This window comes from Rattus norvegicus, chromosome 4 (assembly GCF_021556685.1).
Source record: "Rattus norvegicus strain SHRSP/BbbUtx chromosome 4, alternate assembly SHRSP_T2T, whole genome shotgun sequence".
Lineage (NCBI taxonomy): Eukaryota > Metazoa > Chordata > Mammalia > Rodentia > Muridae > Rattus > Rattus norvegicus.
In genome coordinates, this window is record NC_141537.1 from 59,312,542 (window position 1) to 59,339,834 (window position 27,293).

The following is a 27,293-nucleotide window of genomic DNA, read 5'->3' on the forward strand; positions in this document are numbered from 1 at the left end:
GATTTTCACACTGTAGATAGTGCTTTAGCTCTACCAGGGCTGTGGAGATAGAAGAGCCGAAGAGAAGTTCAGAAGGTTGCCATGACTCCTAACTAGCCCCAGGTGGCTTACCGTTTCCCAGTCCTTCCTCAAGTAAACTGTCCCTTGTCCTTTATCCTTGAGGAAAATCCTGAGATCACAGGAAAATGGCTGCCTAACTGGAGTCTATCCATGTCTGCAGCCTAGTTGTCACTTGCAAAGGAACAGTGTGAAGGAAGTTGCCAGACCGCCACATGTATAGTTACAAAGAGAGGGATGAAGAAAAGCTTCAGAAAAGTGGTCAAAGAAAAGGAGGCCTAGAAATAGATCCTTTGGGTCTTCTTGCTGTGCTAGCCATTGCATGACCACTCTGCTAATCCATGACTTGGAGTGTGGCGGGCCCTACCAGACTTAGCTCTTCAGTGAGGAAGAAGCATCCTCACACTGAAATATTAAATGCAGCTGTATCAGCGCTGTGGAGCTACCAAACCATTTTTTTTTTTAAAAATAGGATTCTTCCTTTCTTGAGCATTTACAGACCCTTTGCACCAGAAGGGGTAAGTAAATAGATGCATAAGTAGGAAGCTTTACATGTATTTGGAGAGACCAGGCATCTCAAAATTGACTGGGTTTTAGTTGAAACCCTTTTTTGTCTTGGCCAAGATTCCCAGAAAAAGTAATCTCATTGTACCCAAAGAGAAACCAGAACTCATCCTACACAGTCTTTGCAGAAATCCTGGAGACAGCAAGAGTCAGTTTCATAGAGAACAAGATACAAAGGTAGACCTTTCCTGCTCCAGATCAATTCAGAAGACTCGTTGTCCTTATAGTCAGCATCGGCAGATTTCACAGCCTCTCTGCACGGAGTCATTACTCTCCCGACTGAATCAGTGTAAGATCAAACTGGCCTCTGCTACTGCTAAATGCACTGCTTACAGCTCATTGCTAAACAGTGAGGCAATGTCTTATTAAGTCAGAACTGTCACTTCCTAAATTAAAGTTGCTGTTTCCTTATTTGTATCTTTTCTTTGTTCTCCTTATCTGTTCACAACCTAGAAGTGTACACTGCTTTTTTGTTTACAAGCTTACAGTGTACTCTACGTCGTTCTTTTGCAGCACTCCCAAGGAAGAGAGGCAGAGTAAAGATGGAGTAGCACCACTCCCACATAGAGCTCGTTAGACAGACAAAGTGCGGACTCTATTGTTTTCCCTCAGAAATGAAAGACCTTTAAAACAAAAGCACAAGCCTCAGGTAGAAAGGAACATATTTTCCTAAGTGAATGGTTTGGGTTTTGTTTTTGTTTCCTCAGACTTAAAAGGACAACAGATATGATGTTTGGTGGAAAGCAAGTGGTGGTCTGTGGCTATGGAGAGGTAAAGTTCAACCTTTTACTTGTTGGACGTTTAAAATGTATTTTGGTTAAAATGTTCCAGAGTTTTACGTACAGACAGAAGTATATTCGTACACCATGTTAGATGGGAACACATAACTTCAGAGGGCCTTGAATTAAGTGTCTTTCTTTTCCCTTTGCATTTTTCCTCAAGTTGCTTTTCCAACTTGTTCCAGCGCTGTTTGTGATGTTCTCTTAGCTTGTGTTTTGATTAGAAGTCGTGAATGTGGGTGTTCTCGTGCATACGAATGTGCTAAGCAGGGGCCAGGGACTTGTTTATGAGCTGCATTTATTTGTTTTTCTTGGTTTTCCCCAAGCATGAATATACTCAGCAAACTTACTTTGAGGGGAAGAAACAGGGTACCTTTCCAAAGCTTCCAGAAGCTTTGAGAAGTGTGCTTTCACTGACTCCTCCTTGTGTGTGTTCTTTCACTGCTCAGGTAGGAAAGGGGTGCTGTGCTGCTCTGAAAGCCATGGGTTCCGTCGTGTACGTAACTGAAATTGATCCCATCTGTGCCCTGCAAGCCTGGTAAGCACGACAAGGGTGCCTGCCTTCCTCTGCATGGCCAGCTGCAGTGCTGCCGTGCAACTGTGGTGCCCCCTCTTACACCCACACGCCCAGGGGAGCTGCTAAGGGAACGCTAAGCGTCCGCCTTGCAAAAGTCAAGGAGTTCTGCTCTGAGAGAAGTGGAAATTTAGAATTCCTGTTGAAATAGTAACAGGGAATGCTTTGGTTTGAGGGACAAATATCCTATTAATGTCTCTCTTCATATGTCATCCCCACCCCTTTGGAAATAATGATCAAAGGAGAAAAGGCAGTCCAGAACAATGGTTTACTACACTACGTGGTTATTGCACAATCCTGATGACCTAATTTCAGTCTCTGACTTCACAAAGTTATTCTCTGACCTCCATGGGTGAACCTTGACCTGTGCTTACCTTCACGCATATATCAGGCATGCACGCACGCACGCACGCACGCACGCACGCACGCACTCACGCACGCACAAACACCAGTATTTTTTGTTAAGGCTCAGACCTTAATCTTAGTATTCCTGAGTCTGAGGCAAATAGAATGTGTGAGAAATTGTGGTGTTCTTAGAATTCTTAAGGCTCGCATCTAAACTTAAAATTTTTAAGTTTCTTTTTCCTCTCTCAAATGTGGATCCTAGCAGGACACACCTTTAATCCCAGCATTTGGGAGACAGAGACAAAGGGATTTCTGAGTTCAAGACCAGTCTGGTCTACATAATAAGTTCCAAACCACCAGGGCTATATAGTCAGACCCTGTCTAAAGAATAATAATAGTTAAATAAAACAAATAAAATATAGATATCATCCTTACCTTAAAGTTCTGTGAGAACTGAGTCACCAAGTGTTAACTGTTACTAAGATTATTTCCATCATCCACAGAATGAGAAACACCACAGTCACTAAAAGTTACTACAAGTCCAAGTTTCTGTAGTGTATATCTACATTTTTTTATTTTCTGTTCAGTGTTTACCACTAAACCTCTGGAAGAAGGACACTGTGCTAGAATAAGGTTGGAGTAACACCTGTCCCCTTTGTCCTACCACTCACAGAGCCGAACCATAAACTGCCAAAGCAGAGCTCTCCAGTAGAACCTCTGGCTTTCTGTAGCTGGCTTCAGTACACAGGGACCGTCACCTCTCTGGTACTGTCTCTGGTATAGAAGTCGGAACAAGACAGTGCCAAGGACAGTGCATTCACATTGTCTCATAGCTGTGAACCCATAACTTACTGTGCCATCCCTGCAGTACAAACTCTGTGCTGAGGGTAAATGAGAGGATAGATGGAGGGAGGCGGCTCTGCTTTGAAAAGAACTCAGATAACCCCTGTGCTGTGTGGATAGCACTGTAAACATCGTGCAGTGCTGTAAGTGCTCGGAAAACCGTCTTAACAGAGACTGCGGCACTGTAGACAGGAATGTCAGGAAGACACTTAAAACTTGTGCAGGGGGGTTGGGGATTTAGCTCAGCAGTAGAGCGATTGCCTAGCAAACTCGAGGCCCTGGGTTCGGTCCCCAGCTCCGAAAAAAAAAAAAACAAAAAAAACTTGTGCAGGGTTTTTGTTTTATGGTTTTGGGGGTTTTTTTTACCCCCCCCCCCAGTTTGAAAGTATGTGTCCTATGCAAGGAGCAAGAGCCTAGCCTCCAAAGAAAGGATAGCACAGCATATTTCAGGAGCTCACAGACTAGATAATTTGGGGAATGGTAATATCTGAGGTTAGAATCAAATGGCAGTGTAATCATTTATCAGTATAAGAATTTAGGTCTTATCCTAGAGTATTTTAAACATGGAAATAAAATGTTCCAAATTGCACTTAGAGAAATCATTCTGCAAAATGATTTTGAGAGTTATAACCTAGAGTCAGTGAGATTGGGCCATGCATTGCTGACCTGACTTTAGTAAAGCCAGAATACAGGGATAAAAGGGTGCAGAACTAGGCACAGTGGCCCACAAATCTATACTCTCAGCACCTTAAGAGAATTACCTCAAGTTTAAGGCTAACCTGGTCTACAAAGTAAGTTCAGACCCTGTCTCAAAACCATCAAAAAGATTCTGTGGGCCATAAATTCAAGAGGCTTTTAAGGAATTAAGAAAAAGAATCAAAAAGATTTGGTTACAATTTCAATTAGGAAGAAACAGTTACTTGGCTCATAGAGCTGGGTTATCAGTAATGCTGATGCTCAGGGTAGGAAACAGAAGAAAAGTAGGTGAGTGTGGAGAGGATAATGAGTTTGTTTTCAAACAAGTTTGGGATCCTTCTGGGGACTATTTGCGATATCTGGGTGAGTAGTTAGTCCTTGGCTATGAAGCCCCCAGCCGTGTAAGTTAAAGATACAAACTGTAGCTGAAGTGTAGATGGATGCAGAGCTCTGACTCGTTTGCTGGGTTCTAATCCCAGCACTGGGCTCAGGGGGATGTGCCCGTCATGTGAGTGGTGATTTGCAGCCAAAGGCAGAATAAACATGAGTACTGAAAGAACAGAGAAGGGTCCGGTGAAGAACCCCACAAGTTCCTCTGCTTAAACATGGGAAACTCCTTAGAATGTAGCCAAGTGGGATACAGTCACCTAGCATGTACAAGGTCCTGGGTTTAACCCCCAGCACTATATGAACATGGGGAATTAGGCTTTAAACAAGGCAAGTTATGCTTAATGTGGCAGAGAGATCAGGCACTATGAGGCACTGAGAAAAGTCCTTTGGGTTTTGTTTTTTTTTTCCAGAAGCTAATCAGTGACCTTAGAACAAATTCAGTGAGAATAAATCCATTTTCTAGAAATTCATTTGGGAATCTCATGGTAGCCCTTACTTGGTTCACTATTATTGGAAGAAATAATTCCGAAGACGCAAAAGGATCTTTTACATCTCTCCTATACAAACTAGGAAAATTGTTTGGACTTTTGACTGAAGAGTAGCCCAGTTCAGATGTGCTGACACATGCCTGTAACCCCAGCACTTGAGGAAAAGGCTAGAGGCTCCTGATTCTGAGGCCAGCCTGGACTACACACGACACTGTCTTAAAAAACAAACAAAACAAACAGACCAGAAGCATTCCAGCTGTCAAGAAAGACACTGGAACTATCTGAAAAGCTCGGTGCTAGCTTCTAAGGGAAGACTCCCCATCCGCTGGCTGAGTTTAACTGGTCCTGCTTTATTTCTACAGTATGGATGGATTTCGACTAGTGAAGCTAAATGAAGTCATCCGGCAAGTGGACATTGTTATTACTTGTACAGGTATGGTTGTGGTATATCCAGTGGGGTGGGATGTAGAAATGCTTTCATGGAGCAAATGAGGGGTGATTAAAAATATTTTGGATAAAGCCAAACCATTAAAGCGAGAGAAAGGGGTTGAGAAGTAGGAATGGCTTATTTGGTAAGATACTTGCCTTAATAAATATCAGTACCTAAATTTGATTCCAAGAACCTGTAGAAAAAAGTCAAGCATGGGTGACTGGAGAGGTGGCTCAGTGGTTAAAGAATGCTTGTTGCTCTTACAAAGGACCCAGGTTCTATTCCTAGTACCTACGTGGTAGCTCACCACCATCCATAACTCCAGTTCCAGGTAATCTGACACTGTCTTCTAACTGTGGGAATCAGACATATAGGCAGTACACATGCATCATGCTGGCAAAACACTCATACACATTACATAAATCATCTTTTTAAAAAGCCAGGCACAGTGGTATGCACTTATAATTTCAGCACTGTGGAGTCAGAAACAGACAGAAACACTCTCGTCTTCTCTTTCACATTTTCCTGTTTAGAGCTCTGCCCAAGAATAGACCTTTAGGTCATCCCTGAAGGGAAGTTTCTCTCCATCCTTTATTGCTATTGTGTCTCTGCCTATCCTTAGCCTCCTCAGACATAGCTACAAGCTAGAGGAGCATAGGCCATGATGATAACATAAGCATGCTGAGTGCATGCTCCACCACTGAGCTCCATTCTCAGTCCTGCTGACTCTTGTTCATCCTAAAAGCAAATATTTGAGGTATGGTGGCACATGCCATTAATCCTAGCACTAGTGTTGTAGAGGCAGGAGGATTTTCTGAGTCTGAGGTCAGCCTGGTCTACATAGAGCTACATAGTGAGACGCTGCCCCCCCAAAAAAAAAAAAAACAAAAAAGCAAATATGCATCTGTATAGTCCCTATAAATTAAGACAGGGAAAAAACAAAATTCCTCATAGAATAAATGGTAGTGGTTTCATTAATTTTAAAACAGGTAGATTTTTAATTTTACGGATGAATGTTCAAAAAGGCTAGTTTCTCAGATTGAGAAACATTACAATTGTATATTAGAACCATAATCACAGGAATTCTGGTTTGCTTTTTATAATTCTCTTAAAGAGAGGAAATGAAATCCTTTATACTGGCAAGAACTGGGCACAGGGGCAGGACTATGAAGAGCTGTTCTGACTTTACCATCAGCCCATAGGTCCTCCCCTCCTCCCTGTGCTAAGGATTGAATGGACTTATCTTTAGTAGCCTAACTGGGGTGAGTCCCAGCTGTGCCTGTCACCAGTCCGTGTGCAGCTTTGTCTGTAGGTGTAGCTCAGGGCCTAAGGGTGATCCTCAGTGCCAAATGCAAAACTTAATGAGAAAGTCACAGGGTTGCACAGCTGTTACAACTTTTTGAGATAGAATTCATATAGCACACTGTTCACCATTGAACAGTGCACTAAAGACGTAGAGCATGCCGTCGTCTAATTCTACAATGTTATCATGCCCACAAGAAGCCCTTCATCATAAATGGTCACTTTCTGACATCCTTCACACACCTGCTGTAACTCTAAGAACCACTGATCTTTCTGTCTGTGCATGTAAAATGAGGTCATATACTGTGTAGTCCTTTGTGACTGGCCTCTTTTATTTAACATGATGCTTCCAGGTTCCATCCATGTAATAACATGTTAATATTTCCTCCTCTGTGTGTGCTGTCCCACACACTATCTTTTCTGATGAGCATACATAGATTTGAGTTGGCGTCACTTTGGGATGGTCATGATGCAGCTGCCGACAGTGAGTCCAGTCTTCCTGTGGACTTGCTTCCTTTTCTCTAGTCTGTGTAACCAGGAATAAAAATATTGTCATATTCTTTTATTATTAAAGGCAACTCTACCTTTAATGAGTTGCCAAACTATTTTTCAAAACAATAGAACTCTTGTACAGTTGTACCAGCAGTGCTTGAGGGTTCCAGCTTTTCTACATCCTCAACAACACTTTTATTATTGTATTTTTTATTATGGCTGTCCCAGTGAACATAAATTTAGATGGCTAGTGATACTCTCCATTCTTTCTGTGCTTTTTGGCCATTGATACCTTGATTAATCCTTTCAGATTATTTTTAATTGGATTATTTGTCTTTATTGCTGAGTTGTAAGAGTTCCCCTATGCATTTCTAATAGAAATCCCATTTCAGTGTTTGGTTTACAGAGATTTTGTTCCATTCACTAAGTTGTCTTTTAAACACTTCCTTAGTGAGGTCATTTATAGCAAGGACTTGTATGCCTATTGATATAGCCCAGTCTCTCTTTGTCCTCTGTTGTTTATGTTTAAAGTGATGTACAGCTGGAGACGGTCGCAGAACTTGAGGCCACAAGAATTCACTTGCATGTTCCTCTAACATTTCTGTTAAAAACTAAGAGTTTTTCTAGTTTTTGCTCTTAAGATATGATCCATATAGAATTTGTTTATATATATATAGATTGTGTGGCTTATATATTATATGATGTGGGGTCTAACTTCATTCCTTTTCATGTGTCTGTCTCTTCTGTTTTTAAGGGAACAAGAACGTGGTAACCAGAGAGCACTTGGACCGTATGAAGAATAGCTGCATCGTTTGTAACATGGGACATTCCAACACCGAGATTGATGTGGTAAGATCCTCACCAGCCACCTGGGACCCTTCTTGTTTTTCATTCATTCTCTCCTTCCCAAGTAACAAACCAGAAGAAGAAAAGGCCGGGGCATCAGTTAGTCTGAACATGAGTCATGAGTATTCTAGAACAGTTCATGTCTGTTCACTTTCCAGCCCTGTGACCTCTGCTTAGGGGCAAAATAAAGCTTTTTCACCAAAGTCATTTCAAATGATTGCCTCCATACACCCAAGCTTGATTACCTACTGATACTGTGAAACATTCCTTTCCATTTAAGAATTGGTAGCTGGATAAACTCAGTATGAATCAAAATGGAGTCAGTATTATGGGGATGTTTCCTTTGCATGAAGATAAGTAGGCTGGCCCATGGGAACACTCAAATGAGAGAGATTTGTGGGCTAGGATGCGTACATTGTCTTAGAATGGCTGTATCTATCAAACACTGCAGGTTTTTCTTTTCTCTCCTTTTCCCCTGGCCTAGGCCTCCCTTAACATATCTCTCAAATCACAGTGACGGTTCTAAGTTCCTCCTTCCATCCAGAGCCACTGTGTAACAGTGTATATTCTTAAACCTGGGACGGCTATTGCTGTGGTTCCACATCCGATTATACCCAACCAAACCTCTAATAAGTTATCCAAGTAGCAGTTAATAGAGGTGTTTCGTTTCCTCCAGACTTACCAAAGTATCTCTCAGTGTGACTTTGACTTTAGGTTTTTATGGCATTTTATGGCACGTCTGTCTTTCTCTGTGGGTAACTGGCTCAACCATAGCAGGCTTTCGTCTCACCGAGGGCTGCTGTGCTTGAGCTTCAGCATTCCAGGTAAGGACCAGCTGATGCTGAGAGCCTTGTTGGATAGATAATATTTCTTTTTAGCCCTGTGTTGTATTCTTTTGTTATTAGGAATATTTGGCCCGGGGTGTAGCTCCATGTTAGAGTGTTTGCCCCACATGCACAGGGCTCCAGGTTTAATCCCCACACCACAGCACCAGAAAGAAGGATGGAAGCAGCGGCAAGATAGCCCCCAGAGCCTGTTGCTCTGGGGCCTGGGTGCGTGCAGCATCACTGCCTGTCACCGTAGTTTGCTTACAGTCACTAACGTGCTGAGAGTTGGTTCCTTGGCAGTGGCAGGGCCTCTTACATTCCAGTTATGTACCATGAGGGAAGGGGCACCTTTACTACATGGTCAAAGAGAAAGGGGGAAGACTTTCTCTCCAAAAGCACAGGAAGCTCTGCATAATGGATGCGGTCATCCTATTGTACACCTTTACTCTTACTCACTCCATGCCCTTGACTACTCTGGGAGACTTAGTCTTAACTTTAAACTGGGAAGTATAGATATTAAGTACACTGATCAGCTGATTCAAAATGAAACTTAAGCACAAAATGCAAGTATTTGAGCTGGTGTATGTGCCCACCTTTAATTCCAGCATTTAGAAGGCAGAGGCAGAGGCAGAGGCAGAGGCAGAGGCAGAGGCAGAGGCAGAGGCAGAGGCAGGTGGATCTCTGAGTTCAGGCCAGCACTGTCTACAGAATGAGTTCCAGGACAGCCATAGGAACAGAGAGAAACCATGTTTCAGAAAAACAAAACAAAACAAAACAAAAAAATTCAGGTGTATTGGCTCCAATAACTAGTTTTCCTGTTAAAGATGGGCTAGACATGAGTAATTCTAGAATAAAGGTCAAAGACCGTTTGCCTTCGATCGCAAATATTATTGTGTGGTTGCTCTATGCCTGCTGCACATAGGTTCCTACTTCATAGAGTTTATGCTTAAGTGAGAAGGAGAACTAAGCATAGTAAGTAAAGTTCTAAAGAGGAGAGAGGAGTAGATTATGGCAGAGAGGATGGAGAACTAGGCTGCTCTTTAAACAGTGGAGCTGAGGTGGAAAGGGTCAGGCATGTGGACCTCTCGGTGAGGGGCACTATAAGCAGCAGCCGTAGCTGGTCCACATGTCCTGAGGCAGACGGAGCCCTGCTCTGTTTGAGGGGTGAAAGGAGGCTGATGTAGATGGCACAGTGAGCACAAGACGGGAAAGGAAGATGAGGTCTGAGAGGTAACAGGCCAGACCCTTTAGACGGCCTAACAGCCCATGCTAAGAAACAGTGATATTCTGAGAAGCGGAGCCATTGGAGGGTTTTGGTGGTGGTGGTGGTGGTGGTGGTGGTGGTGGTGGTGGTGGTGGTGGTGGTGATGGTGGTGGTGATGATGGTGGTGGTGGTGGTGGTGGTGATGGTGGTGGTGATGGTGGTGATGATGGTGATGATGGTGGTGGTGGTGATGGTGGTGGTGGTGATGGTGATGGTGGTGATGATGGTGATGGTGGTGATGGTGGTGATGATGGTGATGATGGTGGTAATGATGGTGATGATGGTGGTGGTGGTGATGATGGTGGTGGTGATGGTGGTGGTGATGGTGGTGATGGTGGTGGTGATGGTGGTGATGATGGTGATGATGGTGGTGGTGATTTGTTGTTTTTGTGTGTGTGTGTGTGTGTTGTTGTTGTTGCTGTTGTTGTTGTTGTTGCTTTCAGCTTTATACGATCATGATTTTAATCAAGGGCTGTAATTTGAGGATATTCAGGTTTTTGAAATTTTAGACTTTAGGGGATATTTCTTTTTTAGAAACTCAACATTCATTGTCAGGATATTGGATATTTTTATTTACATTTCAAATGTTATTCCCTTTCCCAGTTTCCCATCCATAAGCCCCCTATCCCATCCCCCTCCCCCTTCTTCCATGAGGGTGTTCCCCCTCCCCAACCACCCCCCTCCTTCCCACCCTGACATTCCCCTACACTGGGGTGTCCAGCCTTGGAGGAACCAAGGGCTTCTCCTCCCATTGGTGCCCAACAAGGCCATCCTCTGCTACACATGCAGCTGGAGCCATGGGTCTGTCCATGTTTACTCTTTAGATGGTAGTTTAATCTCTGAGAGCTCTGGTTGGTTGGCATTGTTGTTTTCATGGGGTTGCAAACCCCTTCAGCTCCTTCAATCCTTTCTCTAATTCCTCCAATGGGGACCCTGTTCTCAGTTCAATGGTTGGCTGCGAGCATTCGCCTCTCAGGAGACAGCTATATCAGGCTCCTGTCAGCATGCATTTCTTGGCTTCATCAATATTGTCTAGTTTTGGTGGCTGTATGTATATGGGCTGGATCCCCAGGTGGGGCAGGCTTTCTGGCTTAGTTTTAATATGATGACTTTTACTTTAAAAGGATCACCCTGGATGTTGAAACTAGGCTTGGTTTTGCCATTATTGCTATATAGACCCCATATTTGCTACATCTGGAGCCAAGAGACACCTCCCTCTTTTCTTTGACTTCGTTGTGTCATAAGGAATGGTCCAGAAAAGATGCTGATCAGAGGGCTTTTGAAAGTTAAATTAGTGTGTGATGGTACTGTCAGAGAGCATGTAAAACAAAATTTAAAGTAGATTGCTGGGAATTCGAGGCCAGTCGGGGCTGCATAATAAGATCCTAACTCCAGACAGACAGACAGACAGAGAGAGAGAGAGAGAGAGAGAGAGAGAGAGAGAGAGAGAGAGAGCTCGAGCGCGAGCAAACTCAGCCAATAATTAGAACCAGGATATTCATTCATTATCTAGCAAGTGTATGCTGAATATTCAGCCTGCTCTGTACTGACTTTTAATTAGATGAAGTAAAAGCATTGAGCCACGTCTTGCTGCTCATGGAGTTTATATTCTTGTGGGAAATGGATAATAAATAAGTCAACAGTTATCATCTGTATTCTATTGAATGAAAACGCAAGAGGAGGGTGTTGGGAGCACTCTTCTAATTGAAATGGTCAAGGAAAGTATTTTTGTGGATAGAATGTTGGGGTGGGGAAGGCTGAATGAGAGAAAAAGCAAGACATGTGAGTGAGTACTCTGTATTCAGAGGAAACGGCCCAGCAGGAGCGCTCAGTGGTAGAGCACTTGTCTGGGATGAATGCACACAGTCCTGGGTTCTGCCTCACCATTGCAAAGAGGAAACAAAACAAAACAAGACGGCTCAGCAGGTATGGGCAGGCGCTTGGCAGCTAAGCCTGGAGACCTGAGATGAAGCGAGAAGCAATTCCTGTACATCCATGATCCTCTGACCTCCACACACACATGTGAGTGCCGACATATCCACAGAGACTAATAAGTAGATCAGTAAATACATAAATATAAATTGTTTAAAGATTAAGTCTGGCGACAGTAGCAGAGTGAACAAGACAGAGGCAGCCCAAGGAGGCGCTGAGTAAGGCAGAGCTCTGTGGACCATGGTCACTAGAGTTTTACCTAAGTAGAAAAGAGGCTCCTGGACAAATTTGAACAAATAAATAACAAAATGTATCTGAAGTATATTTTTTATAAACCAGTCTGGCTTTTGTGTAAAGAAAACCCTCTGGGCTTGAGTAGGCATGGGGACAGCAGGAAGCTTTGAGAGGTGAAGGTGCTGGCTTGGTTCAGTGGTAAACAGTAGAGTTGATAAGACTCCATGTTGTAAGCGGTGGAATTTGCTAAGTCAGCTAGATGTAAAATGTGAGGAAAGGAGTGAGTCTCTGTAAGTCACCCAATGTCTCTGTGTAGAATTATTTGGTAAATATTCATCCAGATAGATAACTTATCTTTTGTAACCTAAACTTAGAGAAGAAAGTCTCTATGTAACATTTATCCAGTTAGATTTGTATTGTTTTGTATTTGAGCCAGGGTCTCTCTCTGTGAAGACTCAGAGATCCACCTGCTGGCTAGCCAGAGAGTTTTGTGATCATAATTTAGAATAAATCTTAGTACTTGGAGGTTGAGGAGTAGGATGGGGTTGAAGCCTGCTTGGGCTATGTAGAGAGCCCCAGTCTTGAGGGCTGGGAGTGCAGTAAGCCCCTGACTGTATCTCTCCTCTCCCAAAAATTACTTAGGTTTTTCTTTTCCTCTTTGGGTAGGAATTTTTGGTTTTACCTAACTTTGAAATATTGCTTGCTGTATATTTCAGGAAAGAATAGGTCATGAAAAATGTTAGTCATTTAGAAAGCTGTATTTTTTTTTCCTGAAAAATATGAATTCGGTGAACTCTAGAGACTGCTGTAGGCTACTTGATGGCCAACTCCTCCTTTTCCGTATCTCCTGTCTCACATGGAAGGAAGGCCTCTGTGATCGCCAGCCTCACAGTTCACGTGATGAAGCATTATATACACATGCTCTCAGGGCCGTTCTCTAACCAAAGAATTATTTAACTAAGGCTTGCTATTGATTCTGTTTTAAAGGACTGGAACCACAGCTGTGCTCCCTGCAGGGTGGGAGTGGGGGCAGGGGGATGCTATGCACTGTTCGGAATCATGTAGAATCAGTATGTGTAGGCATAATACAGTTACAGGGGAACGTGCCTACAGTTGGAGCCGGCATCTGCATAAGCAACCCTCTTCCTGGTAGAGTGACCAGTGCACAGTTTAGTGCCCCCACCCCACTGCCCTTATAAAGTGGTAGTTCTACATATTGAACCCCAAAGCACATGTTTACCACTGACCTCCTTCCCTCAGTTGGTCGATTTTAAGAGCTGTTCTTGTCCTGGCCATAGGGTAGGAAAGGAGCACACCTGCCAAATAGACATCTCCACAGGGAGGACATGGACCCTCCCTGAGAGTGCTGGAGATAAGTTAACCAAGTATTTTTTTTTCTTCTTTTTTTCTTTTTCTTCGGAGCTGGGGACCAAACCCAGGGCCTTGCGTTTGCTAGGCAAGCACTCTACCACTGAGCTAAATCCCCAACCCCACCAAGTATTTTTTTAAACCTCCTTTTAAATGACATCAAGGGGTTTTGCCTGTATTGCAGCCATCCCTGTACCTTTTACTGTACTGCCTCGTCTCAGCACTGTTTTCCTACGTTCGAAACAGCTGCCCCTTCCTTGATTCCAGCATGTTCTTCCCAAGGAGCACTTCCTAAGATGGCGGACTCTGGGTATCATGTTGTCAGTTCTTTGTCACCAGGATGGCTTTTCCTCGGGAAGAGTAATGTTAGGAAACGACAAAATTCTGAACTAGTAAACATCTCTCTCAATGTAAAATGCATGTGTTGCCACAGAGCTGTGTGCTTTGGCCAGAAGGTGGCCATACTCCTCCATATGATAATTTCAAAGGCTAAAGGATATATTTTGTATTTATCCTTAACTTTTTCAGTTGTCTGCTGGCTTCAATTAGTTTATCTCTGTTCATGTCATTTACTTGTAACTTTTTTAATCTGTGGTGCTAGGTAAGAACCGCATCACTGAGCCACAGTTCAAACTTCTGTCGTTGTGGCCTCTGCTGATTATGGTCATCATCTTTACTATCTCATCCTCCTGTTCTCCTTTTCCTCCTCCTCTTTGTCTTCCTGTTCTGTCCTAATGCATTACATAAACCCAGTGGAATTGATGTACTTGGCCATTCCCTGTCAGTCTGTGCTTATTTGCTAGCATGAGTAATGTTAGAATGACCAATCTTCATTTGGTTTTGCTTATTAAGATACAATATAGCCTAGGCTGGCCTTGAGCCCTTGATTCTCCTTTACCTCCCAAGTGCTGGAATTAAGGGCTTGTACCACTACACCTGGTTTATATTAAAATTCCTAGGTGCTTAAATTCTTGACTTGAATAAATATTTGTCATAGGAGTCTAAAAATTAAACTAATTGATAAAAATCAGCTATCTATAACATTTGGGTAGTTATTGCCAAATAGTTCTTTAGAATGGTTGAATCCATTTATGAAACTTAATCTCAAACTTTGCATTTCCAACATATCTAATAAAGACATGATGATCCAGAGCATGAATCAGTGCAGCTCTGAGTACTCTAAAATATAATTATATGTCTTCTTGCATTATTCAATTGTTATTTCCAGGGAGGGGGAGAATGATTTTCTAAACATTAAGTGGGCACCCCATTGTATGTCTGGAGAGAATTTGGAAATGTAAAAATGAAATGATACTGGGTACTGTCTGTGCAGAAAGGGCTCACAGTCTTGTCTCAGCGTTTGTCCTTTATCACAGTGCCTAGAATTGCTGTGTAACTGAGCTGTTCCTCTCGTCTGAGGTCTAGTATTGGGCAGTGTATTTTTACCAGTATTTCCAGTTGTACCAGATGAATACGATTGGGTAGTTTGGGAATATGGACTCCCTTTCTGTTTCAGCCATTGCTTGTTGAAGAAGGAGGTAGTTGTCTAAGTCTGCACAGCCTGTGCCTGTCATTCCATTGCTGCTGATAATGAACTTTTCTTCTATTCTCTGAATATACAATACACAGAAGTGGAAAGAGGGTGAGCCACTGGGCGCTTTACTCTACCACTTGCACTCCTCTGAAAGCTACCTCACATTGACACTTAGGGCACAGAGCTTCTGTAGGGTAAACCAGCCTTTGAGCAGGTGCAAACCGGGACTTTGGGCCATGGGGGCAGAACCATGGTCCCCAGCATGCTCTTCAGGGCGTTCAGCCTTCTCCAGCTAATCCACTTGGCTCTGGTCTGCCTTTCTCTCCTCAGCACTTATGTATTCAGTTTGCACCGTATGAATCTGCACTCGTTTGCATGTTGCTTTGTATTTCCTTCTCACATATGTATTGTTTTGTGTCCCCAACTAAAATGTGAGCTTTCTGAAGGCAGAAACCATGCCTTTGGTTTCTTTTGTATTTCCCATAGCACCTTTTACTGTGCTCAGCAGAGAGTGGGCGCACAGTATATGTTGTGGAATGACCTCCTGAGTGATCCCTCCCTGGCTGGGCCTAAGATTAAATTCCCTGAAATGGAACAGTCCTAACCAACCCAGGACAGGTATTCTCCATCTGGCATGTTGGTTGCTTCTTTTGACTTGCTATTTAAAATGGCTCCCTTCAACTTCTTTCTGTCCCCAATGTGGGGGACTTGTCCCAGCTAATGATGCTCTCACTGTGTGTGTTCCAGGCCAGCCTGCGGACCCCAGAACTGACCTGGGAGAGAGTAAGATCCCAAGTTGACCATGTGATATGGCCTGATGGCAAGAGGATAGTACTGCTGGCAGAGGTAAGACCAAGGCAGCTGACAAGCAACTCCACTGACAGCACTGCTCCCCTCCCAACCCAGTGTTCCCTGATCCTTTCAACTCTGTCTCTTAAGCACAAGTTTAACTACTTTACCAATGGATTTTACTTGTAATTGTGAAAGGTCTTTTCATTCAGCAATTAAGAACCTATTCTGGTTCCTCACTTTCACCAATTATCCTGTCTCCATGTCACTCTGCAGGTTGAGTCAGATGATGACTATTATTACTGTTGAAGGAGTTAGCAGATAGTCAGTGCAGCTCAGAGAGAGAACGTCTTTTGTGGGTTTAATCAGTAAGCAAAGTAGATATTCCTGGCTGTAACTCAGGCTGTCTTTGGTAAGCTTTGGGGAGTCGTGTCTTTGCTGCTAGTGTCTCTATTTTAGTGTCTTTTGAACTGATGAACTGAGCCAGATATGGAGCAGGTACCCAGCTTTTTCTGTTAATGTTGCTTGATGGATAGTTCCCCGTCCTGTTCATCTAGCTCACACATGTGCACATGCTCACACATGTACACATGCTCACACATGTACACATGCTAGGCAAGAACGCCACCACTGAGCTACACTCTCCAACACTGAGCTGTGCACTCCACCGAGCTATAGATTTCCAGCCCTTTGGGGGCTGGGGGTGGGATATCTTGTACATGTTACCTTTGTGCTTGTGGAGTCAGAGGACAACTTGCAAGAGTAAGTTCTCTCCACCATGTGGGTCTCAGGGATCAAAAGCTGGTCCTCAGCTTGGCAGGCAATAGTTACCCTTACCTGCTGAGCCACCTCACTGGTCCTCATACTTAGTCTTGACTTTCAACCCTTGTAGCCTTTATCTCTGTCCTACCATTTTCCTGCAGTGAAGCCTCTGCCCACCTACCCTGGGATTCCTGGGTGCTGGTGATGCTTCTTTTCCCATGAAGCTTTTTCTTTTAAGCAAAGGCCCTAAATAACAAGGGGATAAAAAGACTTTTCCTAGGTTTCAGTTTCCTTTGGTTTTGTTTCTTGTTGTCAAAGAAACCAAGTATGAAAATGTAAACAACATCTTATGTAGGGACACATGGCCAACTTTACATGCCCTTACTGTTCTTTTTATCTTTTGTCCTCATTTAGCTGACATTCTTGAATGCTTTAGGGCATGTCTGGGAAGGCGTGTGTATAGCTCGGAGAAGAACAGGTTGTTAAATGTTTATTAATAGCCTTGACGTCACCCCTGTCTGGCAACATTTCTAAACTGCCCTGGGAGGTCCCTCTTAGCAATTTTGGTGATAAAAGCCACGACTAAAGGTGTTTTTGGCTATATAGCTGAGCAAAAACAGTAGTCAGGCTTCCTAGGAAGCAAAGCAAGAAAAGACAGCATGGGGCAGGGTTTAGCTCTCTTACTGTCTTCACTGTCCACTCAGATGTCAAGGCTCCCTGCCCCTGGAGCAGAGAAACAAACAGAAGCACAAAAATCATCACAGCTTCCTAAATCCATAGTTGTCTCCCTCCCAGCCTGGAGAGATTGACCCTTGCCCTCACTGCTCCTTTCCTAAGACAGTCAAAAGAATGCCAACCCTCAGAAGAAGGGTTATTTTGCTACAAAGAATGGGAAAATTGAGAGAAATACAAGCCTTTGCACAATCATCAGTTTCCTATGACTGTCTTTATTCCTTTTTATATAGTCCCAGAAATTGTTTAGAACATTTATCAGATTTTCAGTGCCGTCATTTGGATATTTCCAAAGAAGACATGCAAATGGCCAACAGACAAAGGGGAAAATGTTCAGCATCACTAATCATCCAGAAAATGGAAATTAAGCCACAGTGAGGTATCACCTCATCCCAGTAAGAATTTCCATTATCAAAGAAATAAAAGATAAATTATGAAAAACAGGATGAGCTCCTCAAAAACTTAACAACAAAGCTATTGTGTGTTCCCATAATCCTATTGTTATACATCACAAGAAAGCAAATCAGCTTATCAGATACATGCACTCCCTTCCTCGTTGTAGGCTGTTCACATGAGCCTGGGAATGGGACTGACTGACAGACATGTGGTACATGCAGTGGATACTGTTTTACCATAAAGTAAATTCCTGTCATTTGTTAATGTGCAATAATGTTAAGTGAAGTCAGCCAGGCATAAACAAGTAATGCATATTCTCAATCCTGTGTGAGCTAAAAACATTGGTTATGCAGCCAGAAGTGGTGGTGCATACCTGTTGTCTTGGTACTCAGGTGATAGAGACAGAATTAGGAGTTCAAGATCAGCTTTGGCTATCTTGTAAGACTGAAGACAGCTTGGGGTACATAATAAGACTATCATCACCAAAAGGAAAGGTTAAATCTACCGTGATTTATAATACCAAATAAATATAAATCAATAAGAGAATGCCCATGTAAGCCAGAATAGTGCTATCCAGTGAATTTATGAGCCTTTTGTTCAATACACTGATCTCATAGAAGTTATGAGAAGAATGACTATTGGTAAGCCAGGCATAGTAGAACATTTCTATAATCTCAACAATTCAGGAGGCTTAAGCAGGAGAATTGTGAATTATAGGCCAGCTTGCAGTTACATAATGAGTCACACACACACACACACACACACACACACACACGATTGCCAGGGTTTGAACTGTGGGTGGTTGGGGTTTGGCATAGGCTGATCAGTGGATGCTGAGTTTTAGGTAGCTGGGAATGTAGATAGTTCTGGCATACGTCAGCATCCTGTGACTATAGGTTAACTGTTATGTGCTGGAGATTTTTTTTTTTTTTTTTGGTTCTTTTTTTCGGAGCTGGGGACTGAACCCAGGGCCTTGCGCTTGCTAGGCAAGCGCTCTACCACTGAGCTAAATCCCCAACCCCATGTGCTGGAGATTTTTAAAAGTTGGAAGAAAGGATTTAAAAATGATGTGTTTTGAGAAAATAGATATATGTACTCTTGTATTGAAACATTACATGGTATCCTATAAGTAGTATAATTTTTGCTTTGATATATCAGTTAAAAAAATAGATTTTGGGGGCTGGAGAGATGGCTCAGTGGTTAAGAGCACTGACTGCTCTTCCCGAGGTTGTGAGTTCAATTCCCAGCAACCACATGATGGCTCACAACCATCTGTTTGTTTTTTGTTTTTTGTTTTTTTTTTTTTCCCGGAGCTGGGGACCGAACCCAAGGCCTTGCGCTTGCTAGGCAAGTGCTCTACCACTGAGCTAAATCCCCAACCTCCTCACAACCATCTGTAATGGGATCCAATGCCCTCTTCTGGTGTGTCTGAAGACAGATATAGTGTACTTGTGTACATTAAATAAATAAATATTTTTAAAATACATTTTGGATAAAAATCTTAAAACATTTAAAATATGGTGGCTCATGACTTTGATGCCAGCACTTGGGAGGCAAAGGCAGAAGGATATCTGAGTTTGAGGCCAACTTGGGCTACATAACAAGTTTCTAGGACAGCCAAAGCTATACAGAGAGACAGACAGACAGACAGAAAGAAAGAGGAAATAAAATGAATTGAAAAGAATATCAATTAATTATTTTGTGAGTGCCTGCTTTGTCTAGCAATCTCAGTTGGGAAGAAGTTGGAAGTTGGTTGTCATTCATCCATCATTCTTCAGAGGCCACTAAGGGTCTGGTCTTAGGGTTTCTATTTCTACACAAAACATCATGACCAAGATGCAAGTTGGGGAGGAAAAGGTTTATTCAGCTTACACTTTCCACATTGCTGTTCATCACCAAAGGACATCAGGACAGGAACTCACACAGGGTAAGAACCTGGAGGCAGGAGTGGATGCAGAAGCCACGGAGGGATGTTACTTACTTGCTTGATTCCCTGGCATGCTCAGCTTGCTTCCTTATAGAATCCTGGACTCCCAGCCCACCCTACTGATCACTGAGAAAATGCCTTACAGCTGGATCTCATAGAGGCGTTTCCTCTATGATAACTCTCCAGCTTGTGTCAAGCTGACACATAAAACCAGACAGTACCGGTCCTAATGCCCTTTCTTCCCTTTACTTTTGATCACCAGGGCCGTCTGCTGAATCTCAGCTGCTCCACAGTGCCTACCTTTGTGCTCTCAATCACCGCTACCACTCAGGTGAGCTCTGCAGTGGAACACTAGTGGGCTGAAGAGGGCCCTCAGAGAAGCCAGCTGTCACAGCTTTGAAAGGCGAATCAGCATCCATGTTTCTGCTCTTTTAGGCTCTCGCCTTGATAGAACTTTACAACGCTCCTGAGGGTCGCTATAAGCAAGATGTGTACCTGCTGCCCAAGAAGATGGGTAAGTTATCCTTTCTTCCCCACTCTTACCAAATTAGTTCACTGTCTGAAGCTCGGAGGTATTAACTTCCTGTGCTGTGGGCAGGGAGGGGAGGGAAGAAAATATATCTTTGTCCTATAAATTAGGAGCTGGGACTCTAGACTCTAGTCCAAGGTCGTTTGTGTACTTTCATAAATGTTTTTCTAGGGAGGGTCTTGCATTTTGCTGTGGTTTGGAATATCTACTGAGAATGATTTTGTTAGGGCCTGTCGCATTGCTTCACTTGTATGCTGGGAGACAGGGCCTCACGATGTAGTCAAGGCTGGCATCGAATGCACTCCTGTTTCCTGTCTGGGATGACAACATGTGCCTGGCCTACCAATTGAGTTTTAAAGATTTTCTATTTTAAGGCATCATGAATGTAAAAATCTAAAAGGAGGGGGAAGGTACACCCCCCCCCCAAATATCTCTGGCCTTGTGATATATGGCTTGTTGCAGTTCTAAGATGCTATAGCCTCTTCTTTTAAGGGCTTTAGGTTCCTGATGAGAGTTAATTATGTGGGTGATGGCTATAATAGAAACACTAAACTATCTTAAAGCTTTAAAGAGCCTATCTCAGGCACCGAGGTGACACATTGTATTTATAAACTCAGGAAATAAATCAGCTCTGGTTTTGCTGTTACAAGTAGCTATATTCCCTTTAATACAGTTTGGTTGGGTTTGGTATGGAGGTATAGGTCTTTAATCCCAGTACCCAGGAGGCAGAGGCATGTGACCCTCTGTGAGTTCAAGGACAGCCTAGTCTACATAGTATGTTTCAGGACAGCCAGGGTTACATAAAGAAATCCTGTCTCAAAAAAACCAAAACAATAACAAAAACCAAACAGTAAAAAAAACGACCAGAGATTGGAAGGGTGTGAAATGAATTAAATGAATAGAGCAGTCCATATTCTCTCTGTATGTGTAATGAAGCCGTGAGTGCAGGGTAGTCAAAGGATGTAGAATTACCTACACAAAGCATACATTTCTACACCCTCCCCCCATTCCCATGGGTGTTAGGGTTTCTAGAACATATACATAGTGTTTCTAGTGTAGTGTAGTGTAGATAGCAAGGCAAAACTAGAGGTTGAGTTTCCCATTTTTAAGTCTGGTGCTTCTTTTCTGGAGAAAAGGCTTTAGAGTAGGGAGAGTTACTGGAAGTTGAAGCTAAAGGCAATCATTCCTTAGAGCTGAGGACCTAAGAGCAAAAGTCAACCATTTTCCCATCACCTCCAAGAGCTAGAGCATGTCTTCCAGTGTTTTAGCCTAGCTTGAGGAGAACAGCCAGATAGGAAACGTGAATGCTTATCCCATCTGTGGTCTTTTTAGATGAGTATGTGGCAAGCCTACACCTGCCCACCTTTGATGCCCACCTGACAGAGCTGACAGACGAGCAAGCCAAGTATCTGGGACTCAACAAGAATGGACCCTTCAAGCCTAATTACTACAGGTGCCTTGGGCCCCCCAAAATCAGAGGAGGCTGGGCAGTGACGAGCTCCCCAGAGTACAGCTGACCCTTGCATCTTTTCCACATCCCTTTACATGAGCTCAGAAAACCAGCACATTTCTTCCATGTTTCCCACCTCAGACTACTCTGAGATCTGCTTTAAACATCAGTGTCCTCCGCCCCCCTGCCCAGAGCCCCATAAATACTAGCCTTTTAAAATTACGTTTTTGTTATTTATTTTATGATTGTGTGTGGAGGTGGAGGTGGGTGTATGCCTTAGTCAAGGTTTCTATTCCTGCACAAAATATCATGACCAAGTTGGGGAGGAAAGGGTTTATTCAGCTTACACTTCCACATTGCTGTTCATCACCAAAGGAAGTCAGGACAGGAACTCAAGCAGGTCAGGAAGCAGGAGCTGCCGCAGAGGCCACGGAGGGATGCTTCTTACTGGCTTGCTTCCCCTGGCTTGCTCAGCTTGCTCTTTTATAGAACCCAAGACCACCAGCCCAGGAATGGCAAGACCCACAATGGGCTGGGTCCTCCCTCCTTGATCACTAACTGAGAAAATGCCTTACAGCTGGATCTCATGGAGGTATTTCCCCAAAGGAGGCTCCTTTCTCTGTGATAACCCCAGCTTGTGTCGAGTTGGCACACAGAACCAGCCAGTACACTTCATGTTCACGATGCATGTGTCCTGGTTGCACATGTGGAGGTCAGAGAATAACCTGTGGGAGTAAACTTTCCTTCCACCGTGTGGGTCATGGGGAGATTGATGGACTTGGTGACAGGTGCTTCTATCCTGAACCTTCTCGATGGCCCAAGGCCTTTTTTCACTGGTATGAAAAAACCACAGATATCTATGCTTACTGTACACTAGAAAAGCCCTTGTCTCCCTGTCACACCTTTAGACAGGCTCCGTATGTTCCAGCCCCACCAACAGATAACATCAGTTTCATCTTTCTTTTTCCCTCCAGGTATTAAGTTCCTGTAATGCAAACCAGAAGACATGTTAAGGAATAGAACCAAGCCTTTTCTCCACTACTATCCAAGGAAGAACCCAGCAAGCTGCTTCTCCAATCAGAGCTGCCCGCCGTGCTCATCCTATGTGTTAGGTTATTTATTTATTAAACTCTAAAGTCCTGTGCCTGTAGCCTTGGCCCAGAGTGTGGTTACTACTCCTGGGGCCGTGAGAGCCACAGAGGACAGGCTGAGGAAGGAAAGAAATGGGCCAACCATTCCTAGTGCATCATTCGCATTATTGCCCATTAGTGGAGTCCTCAGCGATGGCCATTTTTCTTTCCAGGCTCAGGAGTTAGTTCAGGGATGCCAGACTCCTTGTTACTTAGGGTTTTCTGGAATAAATTTCAGCAGCTGCCTTTCTCAAAGCTTTGGTCCTTTCCCAGGTGAGGCCTTTTGGAAGCCACTGAATTAACAAGGCCTGAGTCCACAGCCTTGATAGTTACTGTCACTGCCTTCCTTACAAAAAGGCTGGTGAGGCAGGAGTGGTAAGGTCTTGTAAGCTGCACCAAGAACTCAGCTGTGCCTGTGTCCGTGCCTACTGGGACTTCTTCTCTCACCCAGGACTCCTTTCTTCTCCTTGAATACTATATCCATTTCAATGCTTTCTGTTTCTAAGAGGGTTGTGACTCCACGATCTTAACAGCTCTGCTGTTGGCCAGGCATTTGTTTTGCTTTCTAACCCTACTAAACTCTGCTCAGGAAGTAGCCAGCTCCACTGGGACCCATAGTTCTGCTTCCTTCCCATTTAACTGGACTGTTTCCTAGGAGGCCCCCCTAACTGGCACTGTCAGAGGAGAGCCCCTTGTGGACAGTGCTTCTGTTGTTGCCTGAAATGGCCTCTGGAGCTGAGTCGGCAAGTCTTTTCCAGGAAAGACTTTGGAGCTGGGCTGCGGAAGACAGGAGACTGTAATGTGTATCCAGATGATGAAACCTAGTTTGAGGTCTGGAGGTTAGCTCAGTGGTAGAGCCCTTGCCTGGCATGGATAAGGCTGTGTGCTCGATCATTGGGAACTCGGGAAAGGGATGGGCACTAGTTTGAACCTCATCAGACATCCATCCCTTTGGCTGTTGGCCGTGGTGAAAGTGAGATCTGCAATCTGATAGCTTATCTTTCTTTGCTGCTGCTGCATTGTTATGATCTGGCCCCTCTGTTTAAGGATTCTGTTTCAGAGAGTTTCTTAAGTAACTCCAGCATTATAAAATAGTAATGTAAACAGTGTGAAGTTTCTCATTCTACCCAGGAGTTGGATTTTCTTTGGAGATGGACTGAACAGTTTCAAGGTTTCCACTGGGATCAGTTGGTTTCAAGAATTAAAACCTGGAGTGACCCTAGGAATCTTGAGCTGAATGAGTCCCTCTCATGCCCCCCTATTTAGAAGTCTCCAGTTTGTTTCCCATGTCTCTCTTACATTGTTCTGCTGTAAAGTCTCAAGATCAAGGTCATTCAAACAGAGGACAGCCAGAATCACTAAAATCTTCAACTAGATCTTCTCCCCTGGCTACACCATCTCCACTGTCTCTTGGTGTTTGTGTGTGCCCCGGAAGCTAGTCTGGAAGTGTCCTTATTTTCTAAGCTAGGGAAACAGAACTGGGTAAGTGGCTGTTTACCTTATGAAATGGTATACATTCCAGCTCACCCCAGAAGATGTACTCTAAACAGGGCATGTCTGTGGCTGTATTCTGTTGTGCAAGGAAGATCACAAACACTGAAGAGTTCACCAAGATAGTCAGTCCTGATTTGTGTGTGAATAGAATGCTCACTCTCCCACTCCCACCCCGTGTTGGTTTTTTGTTATTGTTGTTGGGGTTTGTTGTTATTTTGAGATAGTCTCACTCTGTAACCCAGGCTGGACTCAAAGTCATGGCAGTCCTCCTGCCTTGGCCTCCTGAGGCCAGTGCTACCGTGCCTGGCCTCTTAATTGGATCTGTTTAGCAAAGATTCATATCTCCGTGCCTCATCTCCAGAGCAGATTCCATTAGGCAGATATCTGGCTTGGGACACCCAGGTCATAACTTGGTGATTTTTTGCAAAGTCTTGCTCTCTACAGAGCTTCCTCTGGCTGGTACTTACACACTACACTATGCCACACCATAGAGAAGAGATCTGCTCAAAAAAAAAAAAAAAAAAAAGCCATGTGGGTTTCTAAGTTAAGTTGCACCTGGCTGCCCATTGTGAGGTATCTGCCTGTGAGTTGCAGATGACATCTGTTCCCTTTTCTCTGGAGACCTCTGTGTCATCAACCATTAAGAAAATAGCCAGAAATAGGGATATAAGTCAGTGATAGGACACTTGATTAGCATGTGCCAGGCCCTGGGGCAAATCCCTAGTACAGCAGGCTTGTGGAGAGTTGGAAAGAAAGAAAGAAGGTAGCCCAGGACTCCTATGTAGGCTCTATCCTAATGTTATAACCAAATCATTGTTCCCTCTAACCTTGGAATAAGAGCAAAATCCTTATTCCAACTCTTCCTCTAACAAGCACTCTAGCTTCCAGGAGACAAGGAAAAGAAGGCTGGTTGTCTCTGGTTATGTGACCCTGGACAGAGGGGAAATATACCATTTATCTACAATGAATTTGTGCTACTTCAAGGTCTTCTTGCTGTCTCAGTGGAAATATTGTTTCCTTTTTCTTGTTAAACAAAATGCCTCTAATCTACCTTCCCTCTGCCCTCCTCCCTCCTCATGTTTCCCTCCTGGGAGAGCAAGGCTCCCCATAGCCACACACTCCTGCAAAGCTTTTGTTGCTGCTTGGCTTTTCTCTGAACAGATCTGAAATTGCTGCTCCTGTGGTTTCCTCAGAATTAACTTTGTCATGGTTTAAAAAAATCAGAATGCATTGTTGCATTAAGCTTTTTTAATAAAGGAGAATTATGGAAAGAAAATAGGTAACACCAGCAAATTATATATTGACATTGACAAGTCTAAACATATATATATATACATATCTATGTAAAACACATATCTATACCAATAATCATCTAGTTCTTACTGTCATCTTACTGAAAGGAACGAAGCCTCTAAGGATCACCAGTTCTGAGAAGCTCTTGGAAATCTTTATGTCTAAGTGATTGTATTAGATCAGCAATAATGACTATGTAATCTTGAAAAATAAAGTATTCTTAAAACTGATTTGTGTCCTGGGAATACCACTTGCTTCTGTGAACTGTGAATTCAGAGCTGAGAAGTGTGTGGGCAAAAAAATAGCAAAGCTACTGGTATGCCATAGGATGAAGATGTGAAAGCTGGTGCAGTTACCAGCAGGTGTTGGAGTGGCCATCACCCTGAGAGTCTTGTTTTACACTGCTATCAAGTACCTTGTCCCCCACCACCACCACCCCTCCCTCACCCACACCTGGCTTGTGTATGAGGAGCACACCTGGACCACAACCTTGAGGAGGTGAAGACTGGGAGATTGCGATTAAAACAAAACAAAACAAAAAACCCTAAAGCATGGATCTAGGTCACCCAATTCCACTGTTGCCTGGAGTCTGACTGTATCCAGCCATAGGAAAAAAGGAGGAAGGGAGGAAAGAATGAAGGAAAAGAAAAGGGTCAGGCAGAGGTTTATCTCTTAAATCAGCAGCTAGAATATGAGTCCAGTTACCTGTTCTGTCCCAACCTTTGTAAGGGTAGCCATTAGGGGTAATTTGGGAACTGTGTATTCTTTATCTATGTTAATGTTTTATTAGCCTGTTGTATTTTTAAAAAAAAATACTGCTCTGGACTGGAGAGATGGTTCAGTGGTTAAGAGCACTGACTGCTCTTCCAGAGGTCCTGAGTTCAATTCCCAGCAACCACATGGTGGCTCATAACCATCTGTAAGTGGGATCTGATGCCTTCTTCTGCTGTGTCTGAAGATAGCTACAGTGTATTCATATAAATAAAATAAATTTTTTTTAAAAAATACTGCTCAAAGTAGGCCTGGAGAAATAACCCCATGGTTAAGAGCACTGATGTCTTTCACATGACCCAGGTTCAATTCCCAACATCCATAAGTTAGCTCACCACTATCTGTTACTCCAGCTTCTAGGGATCCAACACTCTCTGCTGGCTCTGCAATATATGCTTTTAAAAGGTGGGGGCGGGGGGATACTGCTTAAGATACTAGCGCACACCGATTACTGCATAACCTCCAGTCTGGGTCTCACGCTAGGGCCCTATATAACCTCTGCTGCACCATGGGCCTCATGTGCTCTATTTTATCCTGTCTGCCTACTGGTCTAGAAAACATGGTACTTGAAGACTTCCTGCAACATATTTTTAAGCTGTCTCATTGCCAAGTACCATCTATTTAATAAAGTATTTTACCTTTGTGAATTAGCATACTTAAATGGAGAAAGGAGTGTGTTTTATCTCTAATTATTCCTATTTTTACCATTAACCTTCTGTCAGAAGCCTGAGTTTGGAGGTAAAAATCTGAGTTTTGGGATGAGGGAATTTGGTAGTATAGTGTTGTGGGGTTTATCATCATCATCATCATCATAGTTTAAAGGTTTTGTTTTTAAATTATGTATCTGTGTATGGGTACATATGTGTGAGTGCAGGTGCCTGTGGAAGCCAGAATTACCTACAGGTGGTTGTAAGCCACCAGATGTAGGGGCTGAAACTGAACTCAGGTTCTCTGGAAGAGCGTCAAGTGTTCTTAACCAATGATCATCTATACTAGCTCCAATGGTATAGGTTTAAATTAATGGCAGCATATAGCAGCCTTACGTTATCTCCCAG

At 43.4% G+C, this 27,293-nt stretch overlaps 1 protein-coding gene across 5 annotated transcripts in view; it reads left to right on the forward strand.

The window, feature by feature from the left end:
- Positions 1–25,697, forward strand: part of Ahcyl2 (adenosylhomocysteinase-like 2) — a 148,723-nt gene extending 123,026 nt beyond the window's left edge. For all 5 annotated transcript variants that reach the window (NM_001173510.2, XM_087657193.1, XM_087657190.1 and 2 more), the window contains 9 exon segments: positions 1,329–1,392; positions 1,850–1,938; positions 5,099–5,169; positions 7,715–7,809; positions 15,713–15,811; positions 19,834–19,902; positions 20,007–20,085; positions 21,433–21,553; positions 22,525–25,697. In NM_001173510.2, the coding sequence (NP_001166981.2) occupies positions 1,329–1,392; positions 1,850–1,938; positions 5,099–5,169; positions 7,715–7,809; positions 15,713–15,811; positions 19,834–19,902; positions 20,007–20,085; positions 21,433–21,553; positions 22,525–22,531 (694 nt within the window). In that variant the 3' untranslated portion in view covers positions 22,532–25,697.
- Positions 25,698–27,293: the final 1,596 nt, after the last annotated feature.